Source organism: Humulus lupulus, chromosome 3 (genome assembly GCF_963169125.1).
Source record: "Humulus lupulus chromosome 3, drHumLupu1.1, whole genome shotgun sequence".
NCBI lineage: Eukaryota > Viridiplantae > Streptophyta > Magnoliopsida > Rosales > Cannabaceae > Humulus > Humulus lupulus.
This window is the reverse complement of record NC_084795.1, coordinates 38,133,051-38,148,021: the sequence shown is the minus strand read 5'-3', so window position 1 is coordinate 38,148,021 and position 14,971 is coordinate 38,133,051. Positions and strand designations below refer to the sequence as shown.

The following is a 14,971-nucleotide window of genomic DNA, read 5'->3' as shown; positions in this document are numbered from 1 at the left end:
CCCCCAGTCTAGAAGAGGACCTTCAGGTGCTCTTGTAGACTATTCACCTTGATTCTTATAAATAGGCCTTCATGCGTGGCCTAATATTTTCACTTTTCTTCCTTGGCTTAGTGGTTTGGAGAACTCTTCCTTTTTCAAGAGGTAAGAGGTTCAATCCTCCACAACCCCATTTTTTCCATAGTTTCATTTCATTTCATTCATTTTTTTTTTTAGTTTTATGGTGTGTCTATTTGGTGACTAACACATCCTTTTTGCTTACTTTTGCAGACGTCCATTTTCGCCCCCGTGGTGCTTTTCGCTCCCGGACTTTCTTTGGACTCCAACTTCGCCCTCTCATTCGCTTGAGGTATATTTTCTTTCCTTCTCCCTTTTATATATATATATATATATTTTTTCTTTTTGTCGAGTTCAAACTAGCAGTACTTGGGATGGGGTACCTTAGCCTGAGCTTGTAGTTAGTTTGATCATATGCACGCCCCTCCTCTTTTTTTTTTATATCCTGTAGTGGGTCATTTAGGGCGTTTGCATCTAGAGATATTAAGTCTATTCCTTTGTGTTTTGTAGCCTTTCTCTCGTTTATACGTGAACCCATTTTGCTGTTGTGACGTGGTTCCATGGCCAGTGACGGCCCGTCCGACATGCCTCCCGAGCCTGAGTTTATTGACCTGTCCTCGGACTCAGAGTCCCCTGAGGGGGACCCTCACCAGGACTATGACTCCTTAAGGCAAGCCCGCATTCGCCACCTTGAGTACATGGCCGAACTTAGGCGTAAAATTTGGGTAGTGGAGAGTGAAATTGACTCGGTGTCAAGAGGAGACAGAGGACCTTCCCCCCCAGACCTTAGTGATCACGTAGCGAGCCTTAGGATGACCCTCTTTGAATTGCAGTGGGAGTTAGAGTTTATGGAGGGACACCTTCCGCCTGAACCTTTCAGCCCATCTTCGCTTGATGGCTGTCAGGGGGCTGTTTCTGTTTCTCCTCAGCCCTTAGTCTCAGTTTGTCCCAGCTTAGCACTTCCGCAGTCGCTTCCTCGATGGAAGACTCTTTCTAGGAAGAAAAAATGGAGGGTCAAGTGTTCTGTCTCTTGCTCACCTTTTTCTTTTGATTTTTCAGATATGCCGAAGGCGCGCCGACAGATATCGACCCAAGAGGATGTCAACGCCCCTTTACTAGCGTCTGAGATGGTTTCGCGTGTGTCCGACAACAAACTAATGGACATCGTGAATGACTATCGCGTCCCTCCAGATTATGCTCTGTATGCCCCTTTGGAGGCATGCCGGGTCGACCGCCCTAGACTCGGTTTTGTGGCCCTCAGCGAGCAAATCCTAAAGGCGGGTGGTACCATTCCGCTGCACCCGTTCTTCGTCGCAGTCCTCAACTACTTCGACATGCCCCGCTTCAGTTGGCACCCAATGGCTGGCTGACTTTGAGCTGTCTTTTCCTTGCGTATATGAAATTGTTGAAACGCGCCCCTACGACCGCCGAGGTACACTTCCTCTAAAACCTCATGCCCCTCCACAATTCTAAAGGCTTTTGCTATTTACAAAAAGCCAACAACGGGGCCTCTTTGATAGAAGGTTCGGTGTCTAACCCGGGGGCTTGGAAGCGGGACTTTTTCTTCGTGGAAGGTCCACTCTCTGTTTGCGAGGTTTTCCGGAGCACTCCCAGTAAGTATTCTGAGCATTGTTTCCCTTCCCCTTTTTTCTTTTGTGTAACTTATGGTTTCGTGCCTTATGCTCACACCGACTATGGCCCGTATTGCGCAGAGCGATTCGCCGAACCCTCCGTCGTCGGGTTTGAAGCAAAAGACATGAGACGGTTCCTCAAAGCTGATCCTGCCAGGAAAGAGGCGGCGCGCCTTTTCACTGTAAAGAATTTGAACCGCTACAAGCTAACTCCCGTCTCTGACCCCAAGTTGCTGTGGACCATCTCCGGGTCTACGAAGATGAAGGAGACCTTGGGTGAGCCTTGCCCAGATGACGATGAAGATGAGGAAGGGCCGGATGAAGCCCCCCTTGACTGCGGGGGATTCCACCAGCCGCCTCCATCTCCTGGGGGTGTCCTCCATGTGCTCCTTATGGTCCGGACATAGCCCCTCCCTCACAAGACCAGCAGGACATTCCGGGGTGCAGTATTTACCTTGACCCTAAGGGCCGTGACGCCTCCCCACAGGCTCATCTCGACCTCGGATCGCCGGGGGTTGATTACGTCGGTCTTTCGGAATCCCCTTTTCATGCATCAGGGCCTCTGTTGTCCACTTTCACCGCGCCCCCTCCCACTTCGGCAAGTGGGTCATTTATCCCCACCCAGCCAGGTGCCCCTGGTACGGATGGGACGCCCTGGGTGTCGCGGATGGCGACGTCATTCGGACGGCGATACATCGAGCTTGCCTCGGGCCTTCCCGTGTCCGACTAGAGTGGCCTTGGGAATTTGGCTCAGGTGGACCTTGGGGAGGACTTAAGGCGCTCCATGGCTTGGGTGAGTCTTTGCTCCTCGTGCTGGTCATATTATGTATATGCGTTTACTCATATACTCTCTCTCTTTCTTTTTTTTTTTTTTTGTGCAGACCTATACGTTGGCTATGCGGTTTGTCAACTCGTCTAACAACCTCTCTTTGTCTGCTGCTGAGAGGAACTGCCTTACAACTCGGGTGCGGGAGCTTGAGGGAGAGCTTAACGAAACCAATGCTAAATTGTCAGAGGTCCAGACAAAACTTTCCAACTTGTCATCGAAGAGGAAGGAAATAAGGGCTAAGACCAAGAGACTAGAAGGCAAGGTTACTCGCTTGGAGTGTGAACTCCGGGAGGCCAAGGACACTGCGACCACCTCGCATCAGAGAGTTACCTTGTTGGAGGCCGAAGTCGAGGCCCTCAGGGCTGATCTCCAGTCAGCGCAGGAGAGGTGTGCTTCCTTGGAGGCGGAGAAGGTTAGCACCGAGCGCAGGTCCATAGACCGCGCCTTCTATAATGTGTGGAAGCAGGATCCCAGCTTCAACTTCTCCTTTGGTGAACAAGCCGTTGCTCGAGCGGCCCTATGGAGTGCCCACATTAAGAAGCCTTGAAGTAGTCTTGCTTTGCCTCTGTTTTCTTTTTACTATGTAACATCATTATCAATATTACTTCTCTTTTGGTAACTCTTGTACTGTTTTAAGAACTCCTTTTTTTCTTTTAATGTATAAATACATATGCTGCTTATTTATTTCTTGTTCTATTGCATTGGAGGCCCTTTTAAGCCTGTGTGAAGGGGTTTAGTTGGTTCCCCTCTTTTATCTATCAGGCTGGAAGTCTTTTGGAGCCCATGTGTAAGGGTTCACTAGGACCTCTTTTGGTGCCTCTTGGTTGCTTTCATAAGGATATTTTACCCCTTGGGTCTTAGTTATCCTTTCATGTTTTTCTTGCGCGCGCTTATTATTTCTTTGCGAGAAGCGTCCCTCTCGTCATTATGCATAGTACTATTTCTGCAAGGGTCGCTTTTAGGACCCTTTTTGGCTAGACGGCTTGGCGGCCGCTCTAGACTTATTGGTGTTGTCACTATATATATATTTTTCTTTCGTAAGGCCTTTTGGCCTTTTTGACGCTCACAAGGGTAGCTAATTCTTGTAAACTCAGGGGAGGCCTTGCAAGGTCTTTTTACTGTTTTCTGTGTTTAGGGACTTCGCCTAGGGCCCCGATATAAGGGGTCCTTCTAGGATCTCCCGTTAAACGGTCCTTTTCAGGGTCATGATCCCTCTCGGGTCCTCCTGACGCATAGGGGGTCATTTTTAGGCTACTCCTAATTGAGGGCCTTTTTTAAGATCCCTTATTAGAGGGTCTTTTTTAGGAGCCTCTTTTTTAGGAGGGCGAGGGGTCCTTTCTAAGATCCTCCGTTAGAGGGCCATTTTTAGGTTTCTAAGATCCTCCGTTAGAGGGCCCTTTTTAGGTTCCCCTTGCTGGCTGTGTTATTGCCCCTTGTCCTGCCCCCCAAGTGTTTGGTGAAATTTATTTCGGCGAACACTTTGGCTGATGCCCGAGTATCGAAGAAAAATAACACACGAAGTTGCTAACAGTTTTTCTCATAACATGCCGTTCCATTCAACATATTCATAATAAATAGTCTCGTACACATAGTTGCAATGGTACATAGGGGGTTTTCATATGAAACGAAAATAAAAAGACTCACACCTATTTAGGAGGTTATCTAGGTAACCTCTTTGATTTCTTCCTACCATCAGGCGGGCGTGCCATTCTTCCCAGCATATCAAGGCAGCGTGCCACACTTGTTCTTTTACCATCAGGCATGGGCGCTTTACTAGTAATACTTCCTCAAGTGCTCTACGTTCCATGCCCGGGGTATGATGGTGTCGTCCATGCGAGCCAGCTTGTAAGTGTTCGGGGGGATGCACTGAGCAACCTGGTAGGGCCCCTCCCAATTCGCCCCCAGCACTCCTGCGCCTGGGTCTCGCGTGTTTGGGAGCACCTTCCTCAGCACCAGGTCGCCGACTCTGAAAGTTCTCTCTCGCACCCTCGAGTTGTAGTACCTTGCGGCGCGTTGTTGGTATACCGCCACCTTCATTTGGGCTTATTCTCTCTTTTCTTCCAGCATGTCTAAGCTTTCGACCAGGGCTGCATAGTTGGCTTCATCTCCATATGCCTGTATCCTGTGGGACACGACTCGCATCTCGATTGGGAGCATAGCCTCGCACCCATAGGCCAAGGAGAATGGTGACTCCCCTGTGGTCGTGCGTGGGGTGGTTCTATAAGCCCGCAGCACATTTGGTAGCTCATCTACCCAGGCTCCCTTCATTTTCACCAGCTTTGTCTTCAGGTTCTTCTTAAGGACCCTGTTGATGGCCTCCACTTGCCCATTGGCCTGGGGGTGCACCACCGCGCAGAAGCTCCTCTTTATGCCTCTTTCCTTACAGTATTCATCGAAGGCTCCTCCTTCGAATTGGGTACCATTGTCGGAAATAATCTTGTAGGGTACTCCATATCGGCACACAATGAATTTGTTGACAAAAGAGGTGATGTGCCTCGCGGTGATTTTCACAAGGGGTTCCGCTTCCACCCACTTAGTGAAATAATCTATTGCCACCACCACGTACTTTGCTCCACCCTTGCCTGTAGGAAGAGCACCGATCAAGTCTATCCCCCAAATAGCGAAGGGCCAGGGGCTGGTCATGCTGGTCAGTTCGCTTGGGGGTTTCCGAGGGTATTTGGCGTGCCTCTGGCACTTGTCACATTTCGTGGCAAAGTCATGCACATCTTTCTCCATGGAAGGCCAGTAGTACCCTTGTCTCATGGCCTTCCTAGCCGTAGAGGGTCCGCTCTCATGGTTGCCGCATTCTCCCTCGTGTATCTCCTGTAACACTATCAACGCCTCCTCTTCTTCTACACACCGCAGGAGGGGCATTGAGAATCCTCTTTTGTAAAGGACCCCATCTACCAGGGTGTATCTTGCGACCTTGTACACCAATCTCCGGGATTCGTTTCTATCCGCAGGCAAGGTTCCTTCTTCCAGGTACCTCTTGATTGGCTCGGTCCATGATTTCTTCGGGATGCTAATAATGTGCACATCCGCGCTTTCGATACTGGGTTTTGTTAAGTACTCTACGGGTATTGATTCCAAGACATCACTATCCTTGGTAGATGCCAGCTTCGCGAGTGCATCGACATGGGTGTTCTTCTGTCTGGGGATTTGCTTTATAGTATATGCCGCCAACCGTCCCAGATGGCCCTTCACCTTCTCCAAGTAGGCTGCCATCTTTGGTCCCCTTTCCTGGTACTCCCTCTTTACCTGGCATACTAGCAATTGCAAGTCGCTGAAGATATGAAGGCGCGTTACTCTCAGTTCCTGGGCTAGGCGTAGGCCAGCCTGGAGCGCCTCGTACTTTGCCTCATTATTGGAGGCCTCAAACCCAAATCGGATTGCACAGTACATTCTGTGTCCCTCGGGCCCTGTCATCATGATGCCCACTCCTGATCCTCCTTCATTCGACGCCCCATCAACGTGCAAACTCCACTCCTCTGAACCTCCTAGTTCCTCCTCTGTAATAGGCTGCTCTTCTTCTTCATTCCTTCCTTTATTCGGCTGATGGGTGAGTTCTACTATAAAATCTGCCAGCACCTGTCCATTGATGGAAGCCCTTGGAGTGTATACAATATCAAACTGACTTAGCTCAATTGACCATTTCATCAGTCTCCCTGAAGTTTCCGGCTTATGTAAGACTTGTCTCAAAGGACTATCTGTTAAGACATCGATTGTATGTGCATGGAAGTAAGGCTTCAACTTCCTTGACGCCACTACTAGCGCATAGGCCAGTTTTTTGATCTCTGGATACCGGCTCTCTGCGTCCACCAAACGCTTGCTGATATAATATACGGGTTGTTGCTGCTTCTTCTCTCCCTTAACCAGGGCTGCGCTGATGGCATGCTCAGACACTGCCAAGTACAGGTACAACTTCTCGCCCTTCTCTAGCTTTGCTAACAGGGGCGGCTTCCCCAGGTGCTCTTTTAGCCTGAAAAATGCTTCCTCACACCTTTCATCCCAAGAGAACTTCTTGCTCCCTTTGAGGATGTCAAAGAATGGGAGGCACTTGTCGGTGGACCTTGATATGAACCTATTAAGGGCCGCCACCCTTCCTGTCAGGCACTGCACCTCCTTCTTGTTCTTTGGCGGGCTCATTTCTATGAGTGCCTTTATCTTGTCAGGATTGGCCTCGATGCCTCTGGAATTGACCATGAAGCCCAAGAATTTTCCTGAGGATACCCCGAAGGTGCACTTGGCTGGGTTCAACTTCATCCGGTATTTCCTAAGCGTGTCAAACATCTCACCAAGGTCTTTGTTGAGCTCTGCTGCTACTTTGGTTTTCACAAGCATGTCATCCACATACACCTCCATATTTCTTCCTATCTGATTGGCGAACATTTTATTCACCAGCCTTTGATAGGTGGCTCCCGCGTTCTTGAGCCCGAAGGGCATCACCTTGTAACAGTATAGCCCTTTGTCTGTAATGAATGACGTGTGCTCTTCATCTGCCGGGTTCATTGGGATTTGGTTGTATTCTGAGTAGGCGTCCATAAAACTTAGTAACTCATGCCCCGCTGTTGCATCTACTAACTGATCTATCCTGGGAAGTGGGAAGCTTTCCTTAGGACAAGCTTTATTCAAATTCGTGAAATTGACGCAAGTTCTCCACTTTCTATTTGGCTTGGGCACGAGTACCAGGTTCGATACCCACACAGGGTAGAAAGACTCACGGATGAAACCATTAGCCTTCAACTTGTCAACCTCCTCTTTTAACGCCGCGTATCTTGTTGGGTCTAGTGCCCGCCTTTTTTGCCTGATGGGCCTTGCTTCTGGGGAGATGTTCAGGTGGTGGCACATCACGCTGGGGTCTATGCCCACCATGTCCTCATGACTCCATGCAAATACGTCTAGATTATCCTTCAAAAATTTCATCAACTCCTCCTTCACGTCACCTTGTAGGCTTCTCCCTATCTTTAATTTCCTTAAGGGTTCCTCTGTCACCGTAACCTCCTCCACTTCTTCTACTGGTTCTGCTCTTGCCTCATCCACGACTCGAGGGTCCAGCTCCTGCGGACCCCCCATGGGCATACATAGCGCCTCATGTACCACCATGGCCATCGGCTCACGCGGCTTTGCAGGTGTGCGGAGTGAGGTGTTGTAACACTCCCTTGCCTCCTTCTGCTCTCTTTTCATACTTGCGACCCCTCCTGGAGTCGGGAACTTGACAACTAAGTGATATATTGAAGTTATGGCTTTCAATTCTCTTAGGGAGGGCCTCCCTAATACCGCGTTGAAAGTTGATGCACAATCTACTACAACAAAGTTAGACATGACTGTAGTTTGGCGGGGTTGCTCCCCCATGGTAAGTGTCAATTCGATCATCCCAAGGGGTTGCACCGAATCCCCTGTAAATCCGTATAGGGACGACTGGCAAGGCTTCAAGTGACGAATACCCAGTCCCATATTTTCTAAAGCCGGGCGTTATAAGATGTCCACTGAACTCCCGTTGTCCACTAGGACTCGATGCACACGCATATTCGCTAATTGGACGGTTAACACCAGCGGATCATTATGGGGAAAGTGTACTCCCCGTGCGTCCTCCTCAGTGAATGTTATCGAGTCGTTTTCCCCCTTGAAACTCTTTGGGGGTCGTTGTTCTAAACTCATGACGCAGGGAGGCAGACTTCGCTGAGCCTCTCTTGCATACTTATCTCGCCCCTTCCTAGAGTCTCCCCCAAATCCTAGACCTCCAAAAATGGTTCGGACCTCCCCCTGTATTTCCGAGGCTCGCTCTTATGCCTGGGGTGCTGTGGGCTCGCCTTCTGGCCTTTGCCTTTCTCTCCTGACATAGCGGCCCAAGTGCCCCCGGCGGATAAGCTCTTCAATTTCCTCCTTCAGGTGGATACACTCTACTGTGGTGTGCCCGATGTCCTTGTGGTATTGGCAGTATCTACTGGGGTCCCTTTTGGACCGATCCTTTCTCATTGGCGGGGGCTTTTTGAAGGGCACCCGATCTTCGTTGGTGATGTAAATATGCTCCCTGGTGTCCGTGAGGTTCGTATAATGAGTATAGGCTGGTGGCCTATGATCACCCCTTCGCTTGGTTTTCCTCTGCTGGTCATCCCTCGACCCATCGTACGTCCTTTTCTTCTTTGCTACATTCGACCTGTCGTTGGGGACTTCGCGTGGGGCTCTTCCTTCCAGGCCTTCAGGTTTGCATGGCCATCCTCCACACGGATGTACTTCTGTGCTCTTTTATAGAAGTCATCCAGGTCAGTGACTTCCCTCTTTAACATGTTGTCCCACAATTTGCTTCCTGGGAGCACCCCAGCGGTAATGGCCATTTTTAACTCCCGGCGCGTTAGGCTCCCCACTTTTGCGGCCTCCATATTGAACCGGTGAATGTAGCTCTTCAGGCTTTCCTTCTCCCCTTGCTTCACGTTGGCCAGGCTGGTACCTGGCATCGTGTAGTCCCGCACGGCATGGTGATGTTGGAGGAACTCGTCAGAGAACTGCTGCCAGGACCTGATGGACCCTGGCCTTAGCCTTTTGAACCATTTGTAGGCGGGTCCTTTTAGAGTAACAACGAAGCAATGGCACCTGGCACCACTTCCGATCCCCCTCAATTTCATCAGATCATTAAACGCATCCAGGTGGTATTTTGGATCCGTGTTCCCTTCGTAAGGGGTCATATTGGGCTCCTTAAAATTGGCAGGGAGCTGGATTGCCTGAATTTCTCGCACAAAGGGCGACTCATGGTCGAAGTCTTCCTCAAAGGCCTGGCCACCCGACGCGGTGACGATCTTGCTCCGCAAGCTCCGCATCTCCGTGTCTAGGTGCTGCCTCCTTTTGCTGAGGGTATCTCTCAAAGTGGACGGGCTAAGATCTGCCTTTCCCTTGCCTTCTCGAGGCGGCACAGGGGGCGTGGTCCCTTTGCCCGCCCTTTTCTTATTGAGCTCCTCTCGCAAGTCTGGGGGTGTTCTTTTGGAGGTGACCTCATCCTCATGGTGAGGGGTAGCGTTGGTTCTCGGCGCTGGCTTCTGGGCCTACTTAGGCGGTTCGGGGTGATCATGTTGCTTTGCGCGGGGGGTGTTGCTAGTTGAATGTCGGGTTCTTCCATCATCTACCGGCACGGTGGTCTCCACCCCATCCTTGCCTTTCCCCTTTCCCTTAGGCAAGGTTATGCTGGACTTACCCTGCAGTAGGCCGTTGAGGACCTCTTGCATGTTTTCTGAGGTAGTTTCCAACCTTTGGTTTTTACGGTGGAGCTCACGTATCTCCTCTTCGTAAAACCGGGACTTCCAACTCGAGCTCACGGAGTGGACTCGGGGGTGTTTGTCAGGCCTACGGGCAGAAGGGCCCGGGTCTTGCCGGCCGGAGTTCGGTGCCCGCGGCGGTTTTGGAGGAGGGAACTCATCAGCTTGTACCGGTGGTGCTCTGGGAGGACTCCCTCCAGGTGGAGCGGCCGGCGATGAGGCCACCCTGTCTCCTCCGTGATCCTCAGGGTCTTTCGGGGACTCCACATCCCTGGGTGGAGGAGTGTCCTTCATGGAGGCCTTCAGCTGGACTCCATTCAGGTGAACTTCTACCTCCCGCGTCTCCCTCAGTCGCTTCGAGCGTCTTGGCACCTTCTTCTTGTCGGAAACAATGGTGGAATAGTAGCTTGAAACTAACGTTCCCACAAACGGCGCCAAATTGTTGACGGTGAGAACTCGTCAACGAAGTTAAGTTGGAAAAATTATCAAATCAAAATCGCTAATTGGAAAGCTGCGAAAACTTGAACAAGAACTCAAGAACAATGATATAGCAACAATGGAGAATTCAGTCTTTCATTCACACTTATACCTCTGCTACAGTAAAATTTCCAACCCCCTTCTTGGTGGTCTTAGAATCCCTTTTATAGTTGGCTCTAATGGCCTTAGGTACATAGTGGTCCAGGGGACCAAGGGGTACATACATACTGTATTAGGTGAGTGGCTCCAGAGGTGGTGATCGTACATCCCGTACAGGAGCAGGTGTCAGTACGATATCTCCACTACTTGTCTGTACCCATTTCTGATGCGTGGTGGCAAGCGTAGTGGCGCAAGAGGTCGTGGTGTCGGCTCTGTCCTATGGCCGTAGACGTACGGACCATGGCTCTTCCCCCAGCAATCTTACTGGTACTGATATCCGTACTCAATACTGGGTCGTACAAATATGTCCCCATTCGACCCGTACGGGACCTCCAAAGCATAGGGGTCTCAAGGTGTAAGGAATGGGACCCTTGGTGTGAGGCGGAGATCTTGGGTCCTTGGCGCGAGATGCCTGAAGCCTCCCAAGGTCACTCACAAATCTTGGCGATAGGTATGTGCCCCATGTCTGACGTCTAAGGACGCATGACGAGACGCCCTGTTTGTGGCTCCCTTGATGGCGCGGCTCCCTAGTTGTTCAGGAGGTCCCTATCCCCTCGTGAGGCCAAACAAGGCCATGCTTGGGCAAGGCCACTTGGTCACCTTGGCCTATGGCGAGGCCCTTAGACGCGAGGCGGCTAATGCGAGATGGTGGCATGGGCTTAGCAGCCGAGCGAAGCCAGAGGGTGCTGCGCGCGCGGGGGCCGAGCGAGGCGATGGGGCTCCATGCGCGGGGGCCGAGCGAGGCCAGGAGGCTCCGTGCGCGGGGGTCGAGCGAGGCCATGGGGCTCCATGCGCGGGGGCCGAGCGAGGCCAGGAGGCTCCGTGCGCAGGGGCCGAGCGAGGCCAGGGGGTGCTGTGCGCACGGGGGCCGAGCGAGGTCATGGGGCTCCATGCGCGGGGGCCGAGCGAGGCCAGGAGGCTCCGTGCGCGGGGGCCGAGCGAGGCCATGGGGCTCCATGCGCGGGGGCCAAGCGAGGCCAGTGGGTGCTGTGCGCGCGGGGGCCGAGGACCCCTCGTGACTCTCATATTTTGCCTTGGTGGAATTTGGGCGTCCACAAATATTATAAAAAGTGAAAAAGTCATTTAATTATTTCTCTCATTCTAATTTATTCGCTCTATATATCTGTTTAATAAAAAGTATTTATAAATTACGCTGAGTCAAGAGATATAGTATTTTCATTAGAAATAGAGTCGAGGGAAAAAAAACGATAAATGAATGTGCGTGCGATTGCGCAAGTGCATCTTTCAAAGTTATGTGACATTTATAATGACAAAACAAGACCCTTTATCAATGAGTGTTGCTATTTGGCACCTTAAGGTGCCCAACACCACATGAGGTGTCGCATCATGATTGGTTAGCGATACCACATAACTCTTATTAAATTCAAATAAGTGGGACACGATATTGAATTGCACCAATAGCGGTATGTCACCTACTTGTGGTATTGGGCACCAGTGGTGCCCCTTAGCAATTCTCTTTATCAATTGGTTTTCAATATGAAACACGAAACAAACAGCTAATGAGGTACAATAACAAAGCCAAATTAATTTAATAATACCTCATGTACATACTTTTGCAAAATAACAAAAAAAATACCATGACCTACTCGATCTATAAATAGCCATTAGTTTTCCGATCCACTAAACCACACTCATTCTAAAGTATATCCTCGTGCCAAATTTGTGATGAAGTAAAGCATTCTAATAATATTCTTTTCACTCTTTTTTCATTCTGTTTGGATAGAGTTTGTCTCCGCAGATTATCCTCGATGTAGAAAGGTTGCACGTGGTGCTTTATTTCCAAATAATCTTTGTTGTAGCCTTTTGGGCTTCTGTGGTAGCACATTATTGCACTGTACCATTGGTTGCCAAAGCCAGTGTAGCCGAAGCCCACCTCCACCGAGCCCACCACCTCCGAGCCCTCCTCCACCGAGCCCACCGCCTCCGAGCCCACCACCTCCGAGCCCTCCTCCACCGAGCCCACCACCTCCGAGCCCACCACCTCCAGCAAGCCCAGAAAGACCAGATAGTAGATGTGGCCCTGATTTTGGAAACACTCCATGTAATACAGGAAGGTGTTGAGTAGATTTTGGTTTTGCGGTAGCACCACTGATTTTTGCCAAGGTTCCAATTGCAGATCCCAATGTGGGAAGAGTGCGCATCGAGGTTTGCACGAAGATGACAATAGTGTTGATGCTACAAGCAACATTATTAATAAAACACATTTTAACAAAATGTTTAAGCATAGAAAAGATTGTCCAAGTCAAGATTTCTATAACTACAAGTCTTTTATCATTGCTACTGCCTCTTTTCCAAGTTTAGGTACAACAGGTGATGTGGCAACTCGTAAAAGAGAGCTCGCAGCTTTCTTTGCTGAAACCTCTCAAGCAATCACAGGTTAGTTCATTATGAATATATTGTTATTGCACGTTAAAATCATATATTACATTCTTCGTTAATTCTGTATTTTTTCAAAATATAGAGGGGTTAATTAAAGTACGTATAATAATATTACTAGTTGCATTTTGTTATACATTTGTTATGTCAGTTAATTGCATATAATTGTATGATTATTAATTTATGTAGGAGAACAGACAGATTCGACAGATACATATGCATGGGGATATTGTTATGTCAATAGAACTACCACTGAGAATTATTATTGTACATCTTCTCAATGGTCATGCGCTTCTGGCAAATATTATTATAGTTGAAGACCCATTCAGCTTACTCAGTAAGTATATATCATTCCATATTCATCATATAAATTTTTTATTTCTAAAACAAATAAATACTACAATATCCGTATATGTCTAGATAAATTAATCTTTTGTTTTTCATTTACAATATATTAGAAAACTGTTTTTCATGAATAATAACATTTCACCAACTCATCTTGCACTATATTAATATTGCACACATGGTATAGCTCTTATAGTTTATACAATTCGGTGCATATTTGAACTTTTTTACAAATATATAAATTATCTATCTAAGAAAGTTTCTTTCGCAAATATGTGTTTGTACTTATTTATATACATATTACCCTTCTTTCGTTTTACTTAGCATTGGATTTAACACTACTTGATTATATATACATACTGGAATAATGATTATTCTTTGAGCAGCAACTACAACTATGGGCTTGCCGGTGATGCACTAGGAATAGACTTGATAAACAACCCTGATCTTGTAGCAACAGACCCAATTGTATCATTTCAAACTGCCATATGGTTCTGGATGACTCAACACGACAATAAACCTTCATTCCATAATATTATTACCAATGAAAATTCTGAACCCAATGAACTCCCAAATTATAATAATTTCAATGATGGTTTCAGACACCAAAGTGATTTCTGTATTGCTGCAAACATCGTTGGGTTCTATAAAAGGTTTTGTGACATGTTAGAAGTGAGCTATGGTGTATTTGGAACTAGTATTTGAATCATCATGTCCTCTATGATTGATTAGAAGGAATAAGGAAGAAAAACAAATAGTGGTTCTGGTAAGCTTATTATTATGTTTTACTGTTTATATAATTTCTGTTGCATCCGTAACAAACGGTGCTCTACTTATTGTATGGACGTTAGCTTTAATTAATAAATGAGCTACTTAATATTAATTACGTACATAATTCCTCCATTTTTATTTAATTTTGCGTTATTATTAATAATTTATTTATGAATTATTATAGAATAATTAAGAGTAAATACGGACCCATCTTGTTCTGTGCAAAAGTTAGACTCTCTTCATTAAACAACTAGAAAACATAACACCGCTTCGCGTAGTCTTTTGTAATTATTACAAAATATACATATTTTAAAATACTTTTAGGAGATTGCTACGATATGAATTTTTTTTCATCCTACTCGTACAACATGTTCTTTATATGGACACGTGAGGACGTATTGATCACAATTTTTTTTCATAATAGTGTCCATTGTATATCAAACCTTTTGCAAGTTTTTAAAAAATTCTGAATAATTAAAATACCGAAAACAAAGTTAAAAAAATTTGTTGTACATGTGCTTTTATTTTTTATTATTATTATTATCATTATTATACGCTTTACGTAATTTTTTTTTTATAAACAATCTAAATTATGTATATGGAAATTTATGTTGTGTAAGACTTATTTTGGACGATTACCCGTTTGAACCCTTTAGTTTTAAAAATTAACTTTTAGAACTCGTGTTTTGTCAAAAAGTTAAATATAGGATTGGATATATCGATTATTTGAACATTGTATTTTGGCCGATTACCCATTTTGACTCTTTATTTTTATAATTTAACATTTGGACCATATATTTATTCAAAAGGTTAAAAATTATTTATAAAAATTAAATTATATATGATTTATGTTTTTTGTAAAGGTTCACATCATTTTGAACCTTGTATTTTAGCCGATTACCCGTTAGGACTTTTATTTTTAAAAATTAACTTGTGATCCTCAAGTTTTGTCAAAATGTTAAAAATAGGAATAGATAGATCGGTTATCTGAATACAATACTTTGGCCGATTATTCGTTTTAACTCTTTATTTTTAAAAAATTAACCTCTGGACTATGTATT

The 14,971-nt window shown here is 46.9% G+C and overlaps 1 protein-coding gene across 1 annotated transcript; it reads left to right on the top strand.

The window, feature by feature from the left end:
• The first annotated feature begins 1,810 nt into the window (after nucleotides 1–1,810).
• On the top strand, nucleotides 1,811–13,844 carry LOC133823943 (mulatexin-like). The gene is given in 6 exon segments (XM_062256797.1): nucleotides 1,811–2,080; nucleotides 2,567–2,771; nucleotides 12,142–12,474; nucleotides 12,477–12,794; nucleotides 12,984–13,131; nucleotides 13,526–13,844. Coding segments are annotated over 6 exon segments (1,593 nt in total).
• The last annotated feature ends 1,127 nt before the right edge of the window (nucleotides 13,845–14,971 follow it).